Raw genomic sequence first — 23,264 nt, 5'->3', positions numbered from 1 at the left:
TTTGTGGTTATACAAAATCTAAAGAATTTGAAGGAATAAACCTTAAATTTGGTTAGCGATTACAAAGAGTAAGAAGTTATGCGTGTTCTGCTGCAGTATACGGCGAATTTTGCAGATATCCACAATATATTCAAAGATACATAAGAATATTTAAATATTGGTTTGCGTACGTGTTAGAAAATTCCCAGTATCTTGATAAAAGCGCATTTTTCTCTGAATTTAAATGGCAGAGCCAGAGATTGTTTTAAACCATATTGGTTACACACACTTGAACGTCCAGAAATAATTTTTACAATGAATTTAAAATATCATTTGAATATGAAAAATACTTCAAATACAATTTTATTTTTAATCTGCCCATGTTAAACAGATATCAGAAAAAAACACATCAATCTAATTATCTCCAAACGGCCATCAGTGTATACATTCTAAAGCCTGATGTGCACTTGTTATCAAGAAGTTCTTATTAAGTGATCTGTTTTTGTGAAAGAATCTCTGTTAATTAGAAAGTTCATATTAAATGTTGTTCAGAATACCAGCTGAAATGTTATGTTCCGTGGGCTTGGTTGTTTGTTTGTTTATTTGATTGTTTTTAATTATATAATCCTCATAATGATGTACCAGTACCTGCACTAACACTGAGGTGAAATATAAATGTCTGCTTGTGTTTCCACATTTAATAAATATGTGTTATATATATATTATCAGCATAATGATCCATATCGTCTTTACAATATTAACCATCTTCTACAATTATATTCATATAAGGAATCAATTATTGGCGTGTATGTAATGCTTTTTTTCGCTTATGGGAGGAGAAGTTATTTTTGGATCAATGTATATATTTTTGTTTTAAGAATATCTTGCATAGTGGTGATTTTTTGTGTAAATTAGTGTAAAAAAGTACTGCATTTGTGCCTATTACATTTATTACAACATTTATTGCCAATAATGCAAAGCTAATTGTTTTAATTAATAACTGATCCACAACTGATCACAGGGGAAAGATCACAGGGACTGGGTAAATACGCGAAACTTTCTGGTTATGTATACAAACAAATGATATTTTGTATAAAAACAAAACATAATCAAAATATATTTATTTTGTTGTTTTTCTAATTTGCTTATTTAGTGGAGAATCAATGCAGTACGATATTTGACGACCTATCGCGCAAGCAAGTTTATTGGAAGGCGTAGTGGTACGAAAACGTACAATGTATTAGTTTATAAATAGACATATAATAACGATCGCTATACACAACTTCACCAAATAGCAGTACATTATACACTTATTTCATGGATGCGCGGTGAACAGTCAAAACTGTTTCCCAAGGTATCAGGGATGACTTTGGTACTGTTGCCCGAGGCCGAAAGGCCGAGGGCAACAGTTCCAAATGTCAGCCCTGATACCGAGGGACAACAATTTAGACTGTTCACCAAGCATCCATGAAATAAGTGTTTTATTACCTGATAAAATTTCCAACATAGAAATAACAGCAAACTAAATTTTTATTTACACACAACAGTAATCGATAAAATAAATAATGTTGACGGTTTAACTGTAAAATGACGTCATTTTTTTGACGAAATGACGTCATTATTCCAGCGGGCAACAGTCCAAACTGTTGACCGGTCAACAGTTCGATGTTCACCGGTAACAGTTTAAAACATTGCAAATTTCTTTTTCGACGAGAAAATAGCAAAAAATAATTAATTATCATTTATATAAGGCATCAGGTAATAAAAGTGAATGTCAGCCGGAATAGCTCAGTTGGGAGAGCGTTAGACTAAAAACGTTTACGCAACAGTCATCTAAAGGCCCCCGGTTCAATCCCGGGTTCCGGCACGAACGGGACTGTTCGGCGGCTGACAATTTTTTCAGTCAGGTTAATAAATATAATAAAGCTTTATTTTATGTAGACATTTTAAAATCCATTTGACTACAATTTGACATTTTTATTAACATTAATGGATGCAACGTGGTGACAACGTTAATTAAAATTTCTTACATCACTTAAATATCTTTTTAAAAAATACACGTGTTTTTATATTAACAAATAAATGCAAACAACACATCTATTATCCATGTATTTTTATGGTTGTCTATCATAGGCCTATCCCTACCACATATAGAGCGCGAAGCGCGACACGAATTATTGATCGTAACAATGAGCTGCGATAAAGGAAGCAGCCGCTTATCAAGAAGGAGCTGTGTCCCAGCAACCCGTTTTCCTAGAGTCAAGCACTCCTCGGAGTTTTTTTTAAGAACCACATATAGAGCGCGAAGCGCGACACGTTTTCTATCCAGGTGGTATGGGCCCTATAGCATTGTCCGACCATTACGTCCATAGTTATCTTCCTTGGAATTTGAGAAATTTTGAAATCCTTGTTCATAGTCCAAAATTTTCATCCGATTGTTCCCAAACTTTCACAGGGTTTTTTATCAATGAGGACCCAACCCAAACTCTATATGAGCAATATCGGACCATAAGTCCAGAATTATGTCTCTTTGAATTTGAAAATAAAAGTGAAAAACTGCTTGGTTAGGTGATTATGTCAACACTTTTCATCAGATTCTTTCCAAACTTACAGTGTCTTCATATCAATGAGCATTTTTACCTCATTTAAAATGAGAAACATCGGGACAATAAGTCCAGAATTTTTTTCTATTAAATTTGACAAAATTAACAATTTCCACTTGTTTAAAAGATTTCACAACTTTCGCCTGAATCTTTCCAAACTTGTTAAGTGTTTTTATATCAGTATTACTCGAACCCCATTAAAAATGATGAATATCGGAGCAATAAATCTATTATGATCTTTTACTGAATTTCAAAGTATTGTGAAATGCAGCTTCTTTATACAATTTACAGTTTTCATTCATTTTTGTTCAAACTTTTACAGTGTTTTCATATCAATGAGTACTCAACCCCTATCGTAAATGAGCAACGTAAGAATAAGTTCAGAATCATCTCCCCTTGAAGTTGAGAACAATATGAAATTACGCTTACAAGATGAAGCAGATATTTTAAAACCTACACAGTTCTGTTCCATTAATAAAACTGCACACGGATACCAGTAAAAAAAGGAAACCAATGTAAATAAAATGAACTATGAAATATTTGGGAGTTACAACACAAAATCATAGATAATGGTTATTTGGGGGTTATAACACAACATCATAAATAATGGTTATTTGGGGGTTATAACACAAAATCATAGATAATGGTTATACCAGTATCTTTTTCTATTTTGTTTAAAATAATCGGCAAATATATTTATATTCACAGTAGAAAAAAAATTGTTCCATGTAACTTCGTTGAGTGCCTTTTACACTGAAATTCCATAGGCGCTCGATGTCAATGTTTATATTTATTATTATTATTTTATTATTATTATTTTGTTTTTAGTTACCCGTTATGACGCATACACATACTAAATCAATACAAATCTTCCGACTAAACGTCTGCTTAAAAAAAGTTCGACTATGTACATAGAGAATACTAGGTTAGCGTTGAATACAGAGAAGTTTATGTTGCGAGGCTTAGAACGCCGGAAGCGCGAGCCTTGGCGAGCGCTTTCGGTGTTCGAGCCGAGCAACATAAACTTCTCTGTATTCAACGCTAATCCTAGTATTCTATTTATCCCATTTGATTTTTTCAACGTGACATTTAACATAAATAGATCTAATAACCTTAACAATAATTTTAATTCAGTCATAAAAGCGCTTAAAATCTAACAAATGTAACCATGCGTAGTGATATACATGTATTTGTTCTGGTACGCAAAATAGTCTTTAAACAATTCACACACAAACTGTAAAACAAGTAAAAAATATCACCATATGCCTACATTCAATTTTACGCAGTATGCGAATTTTAACACATTACGACCGCGAAAAGAAGATTTTACTTTACTATAATTCATTTTATTTTCGAAAGAAAATGATCAAATCCAATATGGCGGCGATTGCTCCTGACAAAATGCTGTCGATGTCAACATACATGTACACCATCGACGACCTAGTTCTGGCTACCATAACTTTATGTCGCTTTTTATGATTTTTGACTGGCGCGACTTTGTACAGGTCTTTCAATACTAAATAAACTGTACGCTGAAGTTTCTTTAGCTATCGAAGACCTTGACAATTTTGACGAGTAAACAGACAATTGCAGCGACTGACACTTTATTTGACAAAATATACAGGGCAATACGTTTTCCGACTTCGGACGAATTTAAGGACGCGCAGAACGTGTTTTTTATAAAATGTTATGGGTATGCCGTGTGTGATCCGATGCATCAATGGCGCCCATGTTAAAATCATTTCCCCGAGAACAGGGAACGACAAAAGTACAAACAAAAATCAAAACACGTAAGAACTAGTATCTTACCTTTAATTATCCTTTAAAATCCATCTAATAATCCATTTAACTCAATAATTGACGATTTTGCATCTAGGGTCTTTAATAATTATTTTAGCATAGTTAAATAAAGACCCTTATGCCATTCTATCACTTTATTCAAATGAGTTTATGAACGCGATAAACTTTCTTCTTCGTCACACGCTACGTCATGTACTCTACATTACTGCTGTTCAAATGAACCGGAGCAGTTTATCTAATAATAGCCGTTGGTAAACTCGGTTGCATTTGCAGATTTCTGCATACAAACATAATTATGTTTAAACTTGCACAATGTTTTATTTATCTATGGTAAATGCCCTTATTGTACGAGAAAATAATTTAATATATAAATACACAAAGAATGGAAAACATTCCAGTACACAACAGATAAATAAGTAGAAAATACCCGTGTACAAAATGGGACGTTCCCAATTCCAGTGTGGTGCTATTTTTACCATCTTATACTTTACACAGCTCTATGCCTAACGTGAATTAAATAGGAAAGCAAACATAGCAGATTATTCATGAACTGTGCGATATGTGTATGGCTTGTTGTACATTCTTAATATTTAAGTTAAATGTCAAAAGTATATGCTTTGGTTATAAGCAATGCACATTACACGAAATAAGGAAAATGTGATCAATTGACAATTCAGATATGTCGACATACAGTACATGTAGAAAAAATGTGAAATAAGTCGCGTTTATAATAAATCGTCAAAAAAATGAGGAAAATGACGCAACAAGTATGCCATTTTATGACGCCATCAATCAGCTGATTCATTATACGGATGGCGAAAAATTATGTCATATGACTAGTTTTAAAGGTTGAAGGTCGTATAATTTTGAAGCTTAAGTTTTGTCGACTTTGTTATAAATAAAAAAATAACAAAACAAAAATCGTGTAATTTCATATTTTATTTCAACATTTCTTTTGGTGAATATGTCAGATATATGTTTTTCTGCAAAATGTGCACATTTTCTTCTAATGGGTGACCTTAAAATTCGATCAATGAACCAAACAATATCGACCTAATTTTAGCGCATATCGCATGACGTCATTTAAAAAGTAGTCCGTGCACGCGACAGGTATATTCCACAGTGTTGAATACAAGCAAGTATATCCCACAACGTGTTATACCGTCAATGTCGCTGTGAAAATGGGATAAATAGAAATTGACAAAGTAAATCACTCGCCATTTTCTGAAGCAACGGAAGTGCATCATTATGCATAATTAAATCGCTGTCACCCCGCTCCCTTATTGAAATGCGCTTGCAGGCCGGGAACCTCGCTCTGTCTCTACCTACTTTCAGTTTCAACAGAAACATCCACAGACGATTCGATAAATCCTTGTAACTATTGTTTCACTTAATTAATGGGGCAATCAACAAAATATATTGTATATTGCATACACATGAATCATTCCTTACCAATTGTTTAACTTGATTTCGTCTGCATGGTGATTTCCAGATAAAAAATCAGCTAGTCAAAAATCAAATCCGGCGCTTAGTTGCTGTTATTGTATAATGAGCGAGGTTCCCGGCCTGCGCGCGCATTTCAATAAGCGAGCGGGGTGACAGCGATTTAATTATGCATAATGATGCACTTCCGTTGCTTCAGAAAATGGCGAGTGATTTACCTTGTCAATTTCTATGTACATAGTCGAACTTTTTTTTAAGCAGACGTTTTGTCGGAAGATTTGTATTGATTTAGTATGTGTATGCATTATAACGGGTAACTAAAAACAAAATAATAATAAATAAAAAAAATAATAATAAATATAAACATTGACATCGAGCGCCTATGTGAAATTCCCGACGCCCTTTGATGCTTTGCATCAATACTTATCTTGTATCTATTCTTATACAGATGTGAAATGTACATCCGATTGCTACACTTGTTGCTCTAGTTAATCTATGCAAACAAATTCACCATCCATCCATCCATCCATCCATCCATCCATCCATCCATCCATCCATCCATCCATCCATCCATCCATCCATGCATGCATCCATGCATGCATCCATCCATGCATCCATCCATCCATGCATGCATGCATGCATCCATCCATCCATCCATCCATCCATCCATCCATCCATCCATCCATCCATCCATCCATCCATCCATCCATCCATCCATCCATCCATCCATCCATGCATCCATGCATCCATGCATCCATGCATCCATCCATGCATTCATGCATCCATCCATCCATCCATCCATCCATCCATCCATCCATCCATCCATCCATCCATCATCCATCCATCAATCTATCCATCCATCCACCAAAACACCCACCTACCGACCCACCCACCCACCCACCCAAATCCCTCCGTCCCTCCGTCTCTCCCTCCCTCACTCAAACCGTCCGTCCGTCTGTCCATCCATCCATCCATCTATCTATCGTTATTATTATTAGCATAATCATCCACATGGTATGTGAAAGATAATCCACTCTCCATTTTGTCCCATAATTTTAAATATTATAATAATTGATTGCCATCCTCACAATAATATTGTTTAATTATACGATCGTTTCCAACCACTATTATGTTTTATTTAATATTTTGTGTACACTTCATTTTACTGTATAATCACTTTCTAACATGTATGTATAATATAGCATAGCTACGCCAGACGATGAACTTTGTACTAGTCGTTATACAGTTGTGTTCTGTTCTGTTAAGGTAGCGGATATGTTGCTGTGTTGCTGCTGCTATTGGCTGTGCTGCTGCTGGTTGCGCGTTGTTGATTGTGACATTGCACGTGGTGATGGTATATGGTGTGCTAATAGTTTATGGTAAAATATGGTTTAAATATGTTTCTAGTTCAAGACGTTAAAGTACTCACGTTCTGTTGACAGACCGCGTACCGTCGACCCTGTTATGGATCGTGTTGATGCAGTAGTTGTTCGGCGGGTTACACTGCACTATGCGAGTCAGCTGCTCACAGATTTCAGGCGGTCCCATGCACACTGCGCACTGGGCTGAAACGCAACCGGTGAAATATATTTATTGGGGATATCGTCCATTTGATAAGCCAATTGGCTTTCAAAGTTGAAGTGACGATATGACAATTTTACTGGTTACCAGGTACTTGTTTTATGGCGAATAGTGCTAGATGTGGGATACGTTTCGTTGCGCCCCTGTATCTTTTTGTAATTTGTTGACACCACAAAAATTAGACTTAACATCTACTAAGTATGTTGTAATTCTTAATTCAAATGAATGTGTATGTTTGGGCGCAGCAAGGATTTAGACTTACGTTGTAAAGCGAGTGATTACCTCTAGACAAAAGTGTATCACTTAGCAGAAATTTAGTGGAATCGACAAGTACAAAATCGATACTGAGTGTATCTGTTTAAATCGTTTAGTCCGTCAACTTAGTTTAGTAGTTGCACCCGTACATTTGTGTTTGACAAATGAGCCAACCAATTGGGCAGTGTTCATGGAGAGCCAAAATGAAGAGCGGCGGTCTTTATTCAGTGAAATGTTTATTTTGCAATTTTTCTGAGGAGTTGTTATTTTATTGATGAATTTTTACAATTTGGTCGAAATAAATATTTTGTTTCATCAATGTCTTTTTACTGTGTTTGCTTAACCAAACACTGTTAAAATATGTCTCCGGAATAGAACAGTAACCTCGGGAACCATAATTGGTGAATGCAAGTCAAACCGTCCACAAGTTTAACCAGCCGCAAAAAAGTTAAAATGGCATCATTGTGTGAGAAATAAATTTAGACAGGCCGCTTTTTTAAACAGCAACATAACTATAAGCAATTTATACACTGTATGGTTTATTGGTAACATTTATTTATCCATTGTTGAGTTAAATGAAAAAGTAAAAAAAAAATGAGGTGCGATGTTTGGCTGCATTGTGTAATGGAACATAAAATGCATGCGACACTTTTTAATTTGGATTATGCTGAGTGATTATATTTAGATTTAAGATTTCTTGGTCATCATTATTGTATGACTTTAATTTTTGTTCTGGTGTCAAGGTGAATTTTAGGTTCGATGGACCGGGTGTACTCATAAACTTTGTTTTATGTATATATGGTGTTAAATGTACACATATCATATTTTACTTAATTTTCTGACCTTATTATTTATCCCATTTAATTTAGAAAATGACTATATAATCGAATCGTTTAATTGCCTCCCAAATACATGGATTTGATATAAATTTCCTTTGTTAAAGTTGTTCCTAAATTCCACGTTTCAAGCTGAGATGGTCGAAATCAATCTATGTGTCCACCCCAACACTCTTCTACCGATTAAAGCGTTTTCAAATTATCTTGTTTATATATTTAATATCTTGCATTTAGTGGAATACAGGCAAAGTTTCATTTCATTTTTCGAACTGATGGGATGATGGTACATACATATGACTGAGATTTGCACCAACAGCCCCTTGCATCAAATGATGTAGCTACGTTTACAACGTACACATTATGACACAAATAACAACCAGTAATGTATATCTTTATATCAGAAGTTGGGATTCCTTTGTCAAACTACTGTTCGACCTTAAAACAGTCCAACTGGCACTTATTCTTTTACTTCCTTAATGTCGTGTTCCCATTTGTCACCTTTTACAAAATAAAAAAAATAATTGGTTACTTGTGTCGCAACATATACTGCAAAATTCGCAATCAATCGCTTTCTCATATCCGATGTAAGCAATGCATTTAGATCAAGCTGAAAGCAAGGGTAGTAATCGTTGGTTCAACTCGTATGTAATATGTATGTCATGTGTGCGTTTGAGAGATAATTTAGCCAACACTAAAGGAAAGGACAATGACGAAAAAGTTCGTTTTTTTTTGTTTTGTTTTTTTTTAACTGTCAGCTAAGCAATTACCTTTTCAAAATCCTTTTCAGTTTAGAAGTTGTTACATAATTATATACATACGGACTTAAAGGGGCCTTTTGACGTTTTGGTAAATTTACAAAACTGAAATAATTATTCCAGATTCGCAAATTTTCGTTGTTGTTCTGATATTTGTGAGGAAACAGTAATACTGAACATAAACCATACTCCAAAATATCCATTTTATGCATCTTTTGACGATTTAAAAACCTGAAAATTATAAAGCGTTGCAACGCGAAACGATTAGATAATTTGGAGAGCTCTTTTGTTGTCGGTATATTTTGTGAAACTGCGAGGATTGCTAATATAAAGTATAAAATACATCACTCATTGTATGGCCGAGTGGCCTAAGCGTTAAACTTTTACTCCAGGGTTCAGTGGTTCGAGTCCAGTTGAGGGTTACTTTTTTCTTTCTTTAATTGTATTCTTGATTTTTACTGGAGCTGTTTAGATCCAATGTTTACATTTATCAATATAAAGCATTTAATGACAAACTTCAATACATGATAACATCTGTGAAAAGGCCCCTTTAATTGTGCAAGTTATAATCTGTCATTCCATGCAAACATTCTAAATAAAAATGCCGCACACGAGAATAAAAACTCTAAGCTATGGTGCCGGCTATGTACATACTTGCTACATGAGGAAGGGTGTAATGTCCCGGGGCGGGAGGTGTCGTGGTCCTCCTTGTCGTGGATGACGACGAAGGCATTACCGTCGTATGAACACTAGGCTGCGTACTGTTAGTTATTGTTGAAATGCCTCGTGTAGGTGCGGGATGCGTGTGGGGTATCACGATGTGATGGGTTGGAGGTATCAGCTCTGTGGTCTGCGTGTTCGGAGTTGAATTGTTTAAAGCTGTATCCAGAGCTGTGGTCTGCGTGATAGCAGGTGTTCCCAGAGTTGTCGTCTGCGTGATAGCAGGTGTACCCAGCGTTGTCGTCTGTGTTGTAGCAGGTGTACGCAGCGTTGTCGTCTGCGTGATAGCAGGTGTGCCCAGAGTTGTCGTCTGCGTGGTAGCAGGTGTACTCAGAGTTGTAGTCTGCGTTGTAGCAGATGTAACCGACGTTTTCGTCTGCGTGATAGGATGTATACTCAGCGTTGTCGTCTGTGTTGCGCTAGCTGATGCCGTTGTAATTTATAGATCGACACAAGTATGACACTAATATCATAAAACTATAAATAATTGTATGTTGTTGTAAAGTTTATTTGATATTATTCAAATAACTAGAATATATTTAAAATAAAAGATATCATGCAAAATGAGGAAATTAGCAAATGTCATGATTCATAAATGGAATAACTGCATTGTATATATTCTGAATAGGAACTAATATCATCATCGGTCAGTTAATTGACAATTTACACAAACTTACGATCGAAATCGATAGTGTTCTGAGGCACGGGTTGTGTATTGCACGGGCCACGCATGCCCGTGCCGTTGCAGCAAAACTGACACAGGCGCTCTGTGCCAGGGGCGAAACTTGGGGTACCGGGAATTCCATGGAATTCGCATGGATCAGCATGCAAGTGAGAGTGGTCGTATAGGCATTCATACCTGCTCGAGCATCTGGAACAGTCAGGTACATGTCATGGTGTGTGGACCAGTATGCTGCTAACAAACCAAATGCATGTAGTGTGTTACCTTAACGTTTCCAAACGATATGAACAGAGAGTCAACAAGGTGTAACATTCTGACTATTTATGTAATACCGATCTTAAATTACTGTATGTTTAACGTATATTATCTACTTTCATCTAAGTATCAATTTAATGCATCTTATACAGCTTGTATGAGAAAGGCAAACAGAGGGGAAAAAAAAAGATATTTTTAATGTATTTTATTCAACTCCACGCAACCGTTGAATACGTCGCGCTCTGGTAGAACGGGGCTCAACGCATTTGCGTCAAGTTTCTTTCCAGATTAGCACTAGCACAGGCTTATCAGGGACGACACTTTCCGCATAAACTGGTTTCATCTTACAAGAGAGTTCATTTAAACGAAAAATACAGAGAAACGTAATATATCGTCCCTAATTAGCTTGTGCGAACTAAGCAGGCTAATATGGAACGACAATTAAGGCGTATACTTAAGCTCCGTTTTCCCAGAGAGAGGCTGAAATGTTTTGCAAATTTGTATGATTATGACTACCCTTTTTTGATGATGCTGAAGTTGCCGTAATCGTCCACGAGTAGCACGTTGAGGCAGAAGGATTCGTAGGCATTACACGTGACCACCGAGCTGGGAATCTGACCACAGCTGGCTCCGTCACACTCCTCACACTCTGTGAACAAGCGTATGACAGAGGTCTCACATATGACAGTTAAGTTCGCACGACATAGGTCTCACATATGACATTTAAGTTCGCACGACATAGGTCTCATATATGTCAGTTATGTTCGCACGACATAGGTCTCATATATGTCAGTTATATTCGCACGACATAGGTCTCATATATGTCAGTTATGTTCGCACGACATAGGTCTCACATATGTCAGTTATGTTCGCACGACATAGGTTCGCATGATAGAGGTCTCACATATGACAGTTAAGTTCGCACGACATAGGTCTCATATATATATATCAGTTATGTTCGCACGACATAGGTTCGCATGACAGAGGTCTCACATATGTCAGTTATGTTCACACGACAAAGCTCTCATATATGTCAGTTATGTTCGCACGACAGAGGTTTTATATATGTCAGTTATGTTCGCATGATAGAGGTCTCACATATGTCAGTTATGTTCGCTCGACAGAGGTCTCATATATGTCAGTTATGTTCGCACGACAGAGGTCTCACATATGTCAGTTATGTTCGCACGACAGATGTCTCATATATATCAGTTATGTTCGCAAGACAGAGGTCTCACATATGTCAGTTATGTTCGCACGACAGAGGTCTCACATATGTCAGTTATGTTCGCATGACAGAGGTCTCACATATGACAGTTATGTTCGCACGACATAGGTCTCACATATGTCAGTTATGTTCGCACGACAGAGGTCTCATATATGTCAGTTATGTTCGCACGACATAGGTCTCACATATTACAGTTATGTTTGCACGACATAGGTCTCACATATGACAGTTATGTTCGCACGACAGAGGTCTCATATATGTCGTTAATGTTCGCACGACATAGGTCTCACATATGACAGTTATGTTCGCATGACAGAGGTCTCACATATGACAGTTATGTTCGCACGACATAGGTCTCACATATGTCAGTTATGTTCGCACGACAGAGGTCTCATATATGTCAGTTATGTTCGCACGACATAGGTCTCACATATTACAGTTATGTTTGCACGACATAGGTCTCACATATGACAGTTATGTTCGCACGACAGAGGTCTCATATATGTCGTTAATGTTCGCACGACATAGGTCTCACATATGACAGTTATGTTCGCACGACAGATGTCTCACATATGTCAGTTATGTTCGCACAAGAGGTCTCACATATGTCAGTTATGTTCGCACGACAGATGTCTCATATATATCAGTTATGTTCGCAAGACAGAGGTCTCACATATGTCAGTTATGTTCGCACGACAGAGGTCTCACATATGTCAGTTATGTTCGCATGACAGAGGTCTCACATATGACAGTTATGTTCGCACGACATAGGTCTCACATATGTCAGTTATGTTCGCACGACAGAGGTCTCACATATGTCAGTTATGTTCGCACGACAGATGTCTCATATATATCAGTTATGTTCGCAAGACAGAGGTCTCACATATGTCAGTTATGTTCGCACGACAGAGGTCTCACATATGACAGTTATGTTCGCACGACAGAGGTCTCATATATGTCAGTTATGTTCGCACGACAGAGGTCACACATATGTCGGTTATGTTCGCACGACAGAGATCTTACATATGTCGTTATTTTCGCATGACATAGGTCTCACATATGTCAGTTATGTTCGCATGATAGAGGTTCCAACATATGTCAGTTATGTTCGCACGACAGAGGTCTCACATATGTCAGTTATGTTCACATGACAGAGGTCTCACATATGTCAGTTTAGCTCGCATGAAAGAGGTCTCACATATGTCGTTATGTTCGCACGACAGAGGTCTCACATTTGTCAGTTATGTTCGCACGACAGGGGTCTCACATATGTCAGTTATGTTCGCATGACAGAAGTCTCACATATGTCAGTTATGTTCGCATGACAGAAGTATCACATATGTCGTTATGTTCGCATGATAGAGGACTCACATATGTCCGTTATATTCGCACGACAGAGGTCTCACATATGTCAGTTATGTTCGCATGATAGAGGTATCACATATGTCAGTTATGCTCGCACGACAGAGGTCTCATATATGTCAGTTTTGTTCGCACGACAGATGTCTCACATATGTCAGTTATGTTCGCTCGACAGAGGTCTCATATATGTCAGTTATGTTCGCACGACAGATGTCTCACATATGTCAGTTATGTTCGCTCGACAGAGGTCTCACATATGTCAGTTATGTTTGCATGATAGAGGACTCACATATGTCCGTTATGTTCGCACGAAAGAGGTCTCACATATGAACGCTATGTTCGGACGACAAAGGTCTTACATATGTCAGTTATGTTAGGACGACAGATGTCTCACATATGTCAGTTATGTTCGCATGACAGAGGTCTCAAATATGTCAGTTATGTTCGCATGACAGAGGTCTCACATATGTCGTTATGTTCGCATGATAGAGGACTCACATCTGTCCGTTATGTTCGCACGACAGAGATCTTACATATGTCAGTTATGTCCGCACGACAGAGGTCTCACATATGTCGTTATGTTCGCATGATAGAGGACTCACATCTGTCCGTTATGTTCGCACGACAGAGATCTTACATATGTCAGTTATGTCCGCACGACAGAGGTCTCATATATGTCCGTTATGTTCGCATGATAGAGGTTCCCACATATGTCAGTTATGTTCGCACGACAGAGGTCTCACATATATGGCAGTTATGTTCGCATGATAGAGGTTCCCACATCTGTAAGTTATGTACGCATGATAGAGGTTCCCACATATTTCGGTTATGTACGCATGATAGAGGTCACCACATATGCCATTATGTACCCATGGTAGAGGTTCCCACATATGTCAGTTATGTTCGCACGGTAAAGGTTCCCACATATTTCAGTTATGTACGCATGATAGAGGTTCCCAAATAAGTCAGTTATGTACGTATGGTAGAGGTTCCCATAAATGTCATTTATGTACGAACGGTAGAGGTTTCCACGTGTCAATAATGTATGCATGGCAGAGGTCACCACATATGTCATTATGTACCCATGGTAGAGGTTCCCACATATGTCAGTTGTGTACGCATGATAGATGTTCCCACATATGTCGGTTATGTACGCATGATAGAGGTCACCACATTTGTCATTATGTACCCATGGTAGAGGTTCCCACATGTGTCAGTTATGTTCGCATGATAGAGGTTCCCACATATGTCAGTTATGTACGCATGATAGAGGTTCCCACATATGTCGGTTATGTACGCATGATAGAGGTTCCCACATATGTCAGTTACGTACGCATGATAGAGGGTCCACATATGTCAGTTATGTTCGCATGATAGAGGTTCCAACATATGTCATTATGTACCCATGGTAGAGGCTCCCACATATGTCAGTAATGTTCGCATGGTAGAGGTTCCCACATATGTCAGTTATGTACGCATGATAGAGGTTCCCACATATGTCGGTTATGTACGCATGATAGAGGTTCCCACATATGTCAGTTATGTGCGCATGATAGAGGGTCCACATATGTCAGTTATATTCGCATGATAGAGGTTCCCACATATGTCATTTATGTACGCATGATAGATTGTCCATATATCTCACTTATGTTTGCATGATAGAGGTTCCAACATATGTCAGTTATGTACGCATGATAGAGGTTCCCACATATGTCAGTTATGTACGCATGATAGAGGTTCCAACATATGTCAGTTATGTACGCATGATAGAGGTTCCCACATATGTCAGGTATGTACGCATGGTAGAGGTTCCCATATATGTCAGTTGTGAACGCATGATAGACGTTCCCACATATGTCAGTTATGTACGCATGATAGACGTCCCCACATATGTCAGTTATGTACGCATGATAGATGTTCCAACATATGTCAGTTATGTACGCATGGTAGAGGTTCCCACATATGTCAGTTATGTACGCATGATAGAGGTTCCCACATATGTCAGTTATGTACGCATGATAGACGTTCCCACATATGTCAGTTATGTACGCATGATAGAGGTTCCAACATATGTCAGTTATGTACGCATGATAGACGTTCCCACATATGTCAGTTATGTACGCATGATAGAGGTTCCCACATATGTCAGTTATGTACGCATGATAGACGTTCCCACATATGTCAGTTATGTACGCATGATAGACGTTCCCACATATGTCAGTTATGTACGCATGATAGACGTTCCCACATATGTCAGTTATGTACGCATGATAGAGGTTCCCACATATGTCAGTTATGTACGCATGATAGACGTTCCCACATATGTCAGTTATGTACGCATGATAGAGGTTCCCACATATGTCAGTTTTGTACGATTGTTCAAATACGTTAAAATGGTGTGTCTATATTCAATTTATATTTTTTATCAATGATTGTTGTTAAATAACTGTAATTTTAACACGGCACTCTCTTATCTTTTAATAGAGAATGAATTATGGTTGCAAGACTGCCCATTTACTACGCAAAAAAGTCCCGAACCTGTGCGCATTCCTCGCGCTTTGTAAACAGGCGGAAAATAGAGGTTCCAAATTTAAAACAATTCAAAACAAATTCTGGAATTGTCATAAACATATTGCAAACATCTACCTAACATTCAAAAATGGGTTTCATGTTAAATCTTATTATTATTATCAACATGAAAATAATGCTCTATGCTCAACCTATACATAAATTATTTATAGTGTTGTTTTTTACATAAATTGAACACTTAACAGTTCCGTAACAACATGAATGATTTCAGCGCTTCACTTTAAAATAGCTTGGTTTGGCCACGATTAATTACAAGAAAACGCTAAGCTCACGAGTGGTTTGGCTGCTTCCGGTTGAAGGGCTGGACGTAGTTGAAGGGCTGCTCGTAGTTGAAGGGCTGGTCGTTGTTGAAGGGCTGGTCGTTGTTGAAGGGCTGATCGAAGTGAAACCTGAAAGAAACACACAACATACACATTTTCAAAGGAAACAAAGTGAATTTAGTGTCCGCCTTGTGGTCAGGAAGTCCAAAACTCGATCCTCACTCTCGGAGAATCACAATACACCAATATTTGAGCCTTGTTCTGAGAAAACTGGGCTTAATGCATGTACGTAAAGTGTCATCCCAGATTAGCCTGTGCAGTCCGCAGAGGCTAATCAGGGACGACACTTTTCGCCTTAACGATTTTCGGTAGGGAGATACTTCCTTGAAACTAAAAATACCATACAAGCGGAAAGTGTCGTCCCTGATTAGCCTGTGCGGACTAATCAGGGACGACACTTTACGCACATGCATTAAGCCCAGTTTCCTTAGAACGCAGCTCATTTGATCAACACAACCCATGTAAACGTCTTGAGAGTATATAAACAGTCATCCACTACCACTTCTAGTAGCTTATCGATACAATTAAGGAATAAATGAACTGTTGCAAGCCTATATTTGATAATTTAAGAACACGAATATTTTTACTTGCACTATAACTGTTTGCAGCCATGTGTTTGAAGTCATGTGTTTCAAGCCAAGCCATGTGTTTCAAGCTAAGCCATGTGTTTCAAGCCAAGCCATGTGTTTGAAAGGATTAATGGCTCATTTTCTTTCAATCTAATTTTACCTTTAAAAATTCATAACTAGTTAAACCGATTGCATTGCAGTAATAGGTTTGGTTAATTTAGTTTATGCATTCGGAAAGGGTCTGTCTTTCGAGTTAAAAGTTGAAATATTCGTGTTCAATGAAGTTATTGAATTGAGAGTAAATGATTGTTTTCAGTTTTTTAAATATGCGAGAATGCCAAACTTACTATAAACATGTATCAACAACAAGAGCACCGCATCACGGGTGCCAACGCTCGGCTGCGGGTGCATTTTGGAATAAATGAAAGCATGTCAGATTTTTTTGATTTTTTTTTAGAGATCACAGTGACCTTGACCTTTGACCTAGTGACCCAAAAAATGGGTGTGGCGTGTAGAACACATGAAGGTGCATCTACATATGAAGTTTCAAAGTTTTAGGTGGTAGCAATCTTCAAAACCTTGACAAAATGTTAAGGTTTTAGCACGACGCGGACGACACAACACGACGAGCTAGCTATGACAATACCTCGGGTTTTCTCCGAAAACAGCCGAGCTAAAAATATACGTATATATAATTGAATCAAACATACTGTAGTTTTGCTGGCCTGAGAAACTCAAGGTATGTTTCAAACAAAAATCGACATCAAACGGATTTTCATTCTCGCAACAATAGGTGCAGTATTTGCCCACGGGTATCTGTGAGTTGTCATTTAGGACACATCCCTCGGTTGTAGTTGATGAGTTCACCCACTGATTTATACACTCTATTTTCGGCAGGCATCTAAAAATAACAAACGGACAAATATTCTATCAATTACATTTTAGCCTCGTTTTATGAAAACTGGTCTTGAGCAATGTAAAATGTCGTCACAGATAAGCAAGTTTTTGGAAAACTGGGCTAAATGCATATGCGTACAGTGTCGTCCCAGATTAGCCGGTGCAGTTCGCACAGCCTTATCAGTGACTACACTTTCCAGCTAGACTTGATTTTCGTATAAAAAAATGTGTTTTGTGAAAATGTCTTCTCTTTTACCGAAAAGTACTTACTGCTTAGCTAAGAATATCTTTGTACCGTTGTTGTACACGGTGGTGGAGCAAATGGCCGGGGCGATACATTGATCCGATTTGGTACCGCGGCAGCAGAAGGCGATGTTTTCCTCTGTGTCCATACAGTTACAACACACTAGAAATAGAACGAACTCAAACAAAAGGCATCAGGAATATATGGGTCGTGTTCTGTGAAAACTGGGCATAATGCATGTGCGCAAAGTGTCCGCACAGGCTAATTTGGGACGACACTTTCCTCTTATACTAGATTTTTGGTAAAAAGGGATTTCCTTTAAACGAAAAATACCAGCGCACTGCACAGGCTAATCTGGGACGACACTTTACGCACATGCATTATGCCCAGATTTCACAGAAAAAGACACATATGTAAAAATGCAAATTCACTAACAGACCAAGCAAAATGGAAAACATTTGCTTCATGAAGACACCTTCGGTCAGGAACATATCGAACTTGGAGTGAGAAAAATGGCATAGCAGGAAATTTAAGTATAACTAAACGAAGCATGTTTATACAAAATAAAAGCGTATCTTCAGCTTGGAATTATATATTTACCTTTTAAAGACGGATGTTGTCTCTAATGTTAAGAAAAGCATACCATTTTACCTACCCGAAGAAAAGCAGAACTTTTTTTTAGGAAATTGTGAAAGATGACAAGAATTTTATACGACAGGCAGACACGAGCTTGGGTTAAGTTGTTGTATGTAAAGATAAGTACGTAGTTACTTCAGGAAGCGATTGGGCAAAGAAAATATTGTGTAGAAACAACCACATGCATCGAGATTGACAGCCTCAAGACAGTACAAATATATATAAAAAAAGGCTTAAAAGCTATACTAACACTAGAATGGTATAAGGCAATCATAAGATCAACAGACGCATATGGGAATCGTAGAAGGTCGTTTTTATATGGTACGACAACACAGCAAAAATATCTAAACCGGCATTGGAACTCAGGGAGAATATAGAAACAACTAAACGTTACATCGATGATAAAATTGATTGAAACAGTATTGGATGACAACATCTTCATTTTAGAACATAAACTCTAACCTCAGATTGACGGGAAAGGTTTGTTAGTGAATAACGAAGGAAATGAAACGAGTTAACACCCCAAACAAAAATTGATTTTGCTCATAGCTTGTTTTTTGGAGAATGAACAACAGTTTTCATAAAAAGTCAGCCCTATTCATAAAACAAGACAGATTTAGACAGATATAATCAAAAGTAGATCGAATTTAGGAACACTATATAAGTTGTAAAATAAATCCATCTGTATCTTCACCACGCCTTGTGCCATCGGTCCTCAACTAAAACGGGGCTAGCTTGCGGTATTGCCTTTCGTCTCCGACGAATATAACAGCGCAAAGAGATTGTCGACCACACAAGAGATCTCAAGATGCAGCTACGTAAGTGAAAGCTTGATATTATGCAGATGGATGCTCGCCAAAAAAGAGGAGACATACGGACAATATGAATAGAGACAACGTTTCGTATATCATCCCTCATGCACAGCTACTGAGGGTCATGCTCAAATAGCGAATAGACACGTTGGTGTTCTAGTCCATTAAAAAGGATGTGAAATGTTTCAAGCAACCGCCAGTTTTGTGGACGGCTATTTATATGACTTGCTATGCTAGCGCTCGCAAAAACAAACAGGCAGGCTTGCTCTGCGACCCTGCGTTGTGTAGCGACCAAGATGTTATGTGCGAACTACTCACTAATAACATTTTTAGTGACACCGACGTAAGCAGTGGTTACTAAGCAATTTTTGTAATGCACTGTCGTCACAGAAAAACAACAGCACAGAAATTAGCATGTAGTCAATAGAATGTTCTGAAGATAAATAGTAGAACAAAATTAATGGAATCCAACAAAATCGAAATCTTCTAAAAAATGTTTTAAACACACTGCTCATATTAAAAGAAATATATCTTTAATTTGATCCATTGCTTTAAAAAAAGAAATAATTATTATCAAATCATTACTGGCATAAGGTCATTTGACGTTGACGAATTCAGATCGCCAAATTAACGCCGTGCGATTGGTAAGTAAAATAAATAATAAACAATGAAACTTTTCTTAATGTTATCGTTAGCATGTTTAAGATGTTACGTGTATTCGTAATGGCTGTCTATGTATCTATATATGGTTGTATTCCACGCAGAAAGTATAGCCCGGGTAAACTGAACAATCTGGCATGTAGCAGATTACTCAAAAGCAGTTTTGAAAACAAAGAACGCCATACAAAATGAAAAGAGGTAGTGAAAAGCATTAAAAATCAAATATTGAAATAACTTGCAAGAAATTATATATCTTAATAGTGTAGCTCAAATATGAACAATGTCTGTGACAGAGACGTTACGTGGATGTGAATAAATCAAAATGTCTCATTAGATTTAGATAGGTACATTTCTGTCTCTGTTATAAAAAAGAAACCAATAAAATAGGTATTTACTTGTGACATTTGATACATCTCTTCGGAATAGATCACGAACAGATTCGCCGGAAGAGTGCGCTCTGGTGTCGCCGCCTTCGTACCTAGCCTCGCTCCCGGCTGTAACCAACCAGGCTTCAAGAGAAATCAAGAGAAATCAAGAACTAAAAACTAAACGTTCTATATTGACCCGACCTTGAACGTAGCTCTTGAATCTTGCGCGAGATACGCAGTCTTATAATTAAGAACGGAAAACTCAAAACGCACTGTTTAAGCAAAACAGTGCTGTATTTTGACATTTGACCTTGATCATGAAGATATTGATACGATTCTTGCGCGCATTAATTGTGTGCCAATCTATTTCCGAATCCTTCGATTCGGTGTGAGTTACAGTCCAGATATTGTAGAGGTATATGCAGACACGGGTACATGTAGATGAACACGGGTACATGTAGATGAACACGGGTACATGCATATTAACACTGGTGAATGTAGATGAACACTGATGCGTGTGGATGAGCACGCGTACATGTAGATGAAAACGAGTACATGTAGATGAACACTGGTACAGGTAGATGAACACTGGCACGTGTAGATGAACACTGTTACATTGTAGATAAACACTGGTACATGTAGATGAATACTGGTTCATGTAGATGAACACTGATGCGTGTGGATGAACACGGGTAAGTGTTGATGAACACGGGTACATGCAGATTAACACTGGTTCATGTAGATGAACAATGATGTGTGTGGAGGAACACGGGTAAGTGTTGATGAACACGGGTACATGTAAATGAACAATGATGCATGTAGATGAACACTGATGCATGTAGATGAACACGGATAAGTGTTGATGAACACTGGTTCATGTAGATAAACACTGGTAAATTTAGATGAACACGGGTACATTATAGGTAAACATAGTAAATTGTAAACGAACACTCGTCATTGTGGATTACTCTCTTACTTGTAAAGGCACTGTGGTACAGTTTAGATAATAGGGCGTACATCTCGGATGAACATATGTACAAATTAAATAACACTGATAAATTGCGAATGAACTTTGGTACTTTGTACATTAAAGCCGGTACAATTTATATTAACACTCGCTCATTGAAAATACATATCGCATTCGTGCAATAAACACAGAATATGTAAGCGTGAACACACAGAATACGGACAAACGCAAGTATGATACAGAATAACATATGTGGACATAAATAGCATACACAAGATCACGTACAAGCTCAAGAAGAATACATATGATCTCGTGTGAACACAAGTAGAATATAAATGAACAAGTGTGAACACAGTCGAATAGATAAACACATGTGAATACATGTAGAATACGGATGAGCACATGTAAACACAGGTATAATACTGATGAACACCTGTATACACAAGTAACACAGATGAAAACGTATAAACACAAGTAGAAAACGGATGAACACCTGTAAACACAAGTAAAATACAGATGAACACGTGTACACACAAGTAAAATACTAACGACCACATGTGAACACGGATACAATACAGATGAATACGTGTAAACACAGGAAGAATACAGATGAAAACGACTATTAAAAGATGGAAATGAAGACAGGCTTAGTAACTGAGACCAAGTTTAAGGGCACAACATTTCTGAAATTTAAACATATAACTTTGATATGTTTTTATTTAACAATGCCCCGGATCATTTTGATTATTTAATATGCATGTATTGAATGATTTATGTAATGATTTCAATGACTCATTGTAACACTTAAAACATTCTTAAATAAAAGTGATATATTTAATGTGAAAAACAAAACAAATTTATATTAGCAAACATTCTATCCCATACCGATTGGTAAAATCCAAATTATATTCCATGCAGAATGCATGCCTTCCCCTTATATATTTAGCAGCTATCGGTTCGCTATTGACTTTGTATAATAATACTATACAGCAAATTTAATGTTAATCGATGATAGCGTGTTGACACCGATGCACCTTCTATAGAAATGCTTTGCAGATACGCCAGTGTTACACTAAATTCTAAAAATACTATCTAATCCGTATCTAACAATGACTAACAACCAAATATTTCTGTTATCAGATGTGCTGACAAGTGTGCACCGAATTCATAAAATTTATTAATCTCTATTGACACTGTTTAAACATTAATGAAAGTTATCAACATATCGGGTTGGAGGATGCTGATAATAGCCGAGGTACATACTAATCTTCACGTGCCATCCATCATATGAGATATTTCCAAAATGAACCTATCATGTAGAAATTACTTTAGAGCAATCAGTGAAACGTGCAATTGAATAAGATCGTGCTTTGATATGGGATAAAGAAACAAACATTCCGAGCACTAAAAATCTCGGTCTAGCTGCGTGCAATAAAATTGATTGCAAATCAAATCTAAAAACACAGAATTATATAAAAGGTAATGCTGATTCAATATATCAATATATCATTCCGAATGAATAATGTACAGTTAACTTCCAGGTGTATAACTATTGAATAGAGGTACATTATATGACTAAAACAAACGCTCAAGTGATTTTTCGTTCTAAACTTGTTATGGTTTATACCACAACATTTTGAAGGCCATTTAATGTGAAGTCATCAGATTCAGTCATATGTTCGTTACCTCTAATGGGCAGTCAT

General features: G+C 37.3%; 1 protein-coding gene and 1 non-coding gene across 3 annotated transcripts in view; one reads left to right on the top strand and one right to left on the bottom strand.

Annotated features, from left to right (window-relative positions):
• Window positions 1-22,617, bottom strand: part of LOC127838080 (mucin-2-like) — a 31,224-nt gene extending 8,607 nt beyond the window's left edge. The window contains exons 1-9 of one of the 2 annotated variants that reach the window (XM_052365647.1): window positions 22,447-22,617; window positions 20,622-20,735; window positions 18,145-18,280; window positions 17,703-17,878; window positions 16,361-16,477; window positions 11,426-11,558; window positions 10,650-10,843; window positions 9,907-10,395; window positions 7,255-7,390 (exon numbers count right to left, since the gene is read on the bottom strand). In XM_052365647.1, coding sequence (XP_052221607.1) covers window positions 7,255-7,390; window positions 9,907-10,395; window positions 10,650-10,843; window positions 11,426-11,558; window positions 16,361-16,477; window positions 17,703-17,878; window positions 18,145-18,280; window positions 20,622-20,735; window positions 22,447-22,486 — 1,535 coding nt within the window. In that variant the 5' untranslated portion in view covers window positions 22,487-22,617. Of the gene's footprint in view, window positions 1-7,254; window positions 7,391-9,906; window positions 10,396-10,649; window positions 10,844-11,425; window positions 11,559-16,360; window positions 16,478-17,687; window positions 17,879-18,144; window positions 18,281-20,621; window positions 20,736-22,446 lie in introns of both variants that reach the window. The other variant, XM_052365646.1, reaches the window with a different exon arrangement.
• Trnaf-aaa (transfer RNA phenylalanine (anticodon AAA)) lies at window positions 1,757-1,846 on the top strand. Its single transcript is given in 2 exon segments — window positions 1,757-1,793; window positions 1,811-1,846. It is a non-coding gene; the product is annotated as a tRNA-Phe (tRNA).
• Window positions 22,618-23,264: the final 647 nt, after the last annotated feature.

Source organism: Dreissena polymorpha, chromosome 7 (genome assembly GCF_020536995.1).
Source record: "Dreissena polymorpha isolate Duluth1 chromosome 7, UMN_Dpol_1.0, whole genome shotgun sequence".
Taxonomy (NCBI): Eukaryota; Metazoa; Mollusca; class Bivalvia; order Myida; family Dreissenidae; genus Dreissena; species Dreissena polymorpha.
This window is presented reverse-complemented; position numbering and strand designations above follow the sequence as displayed.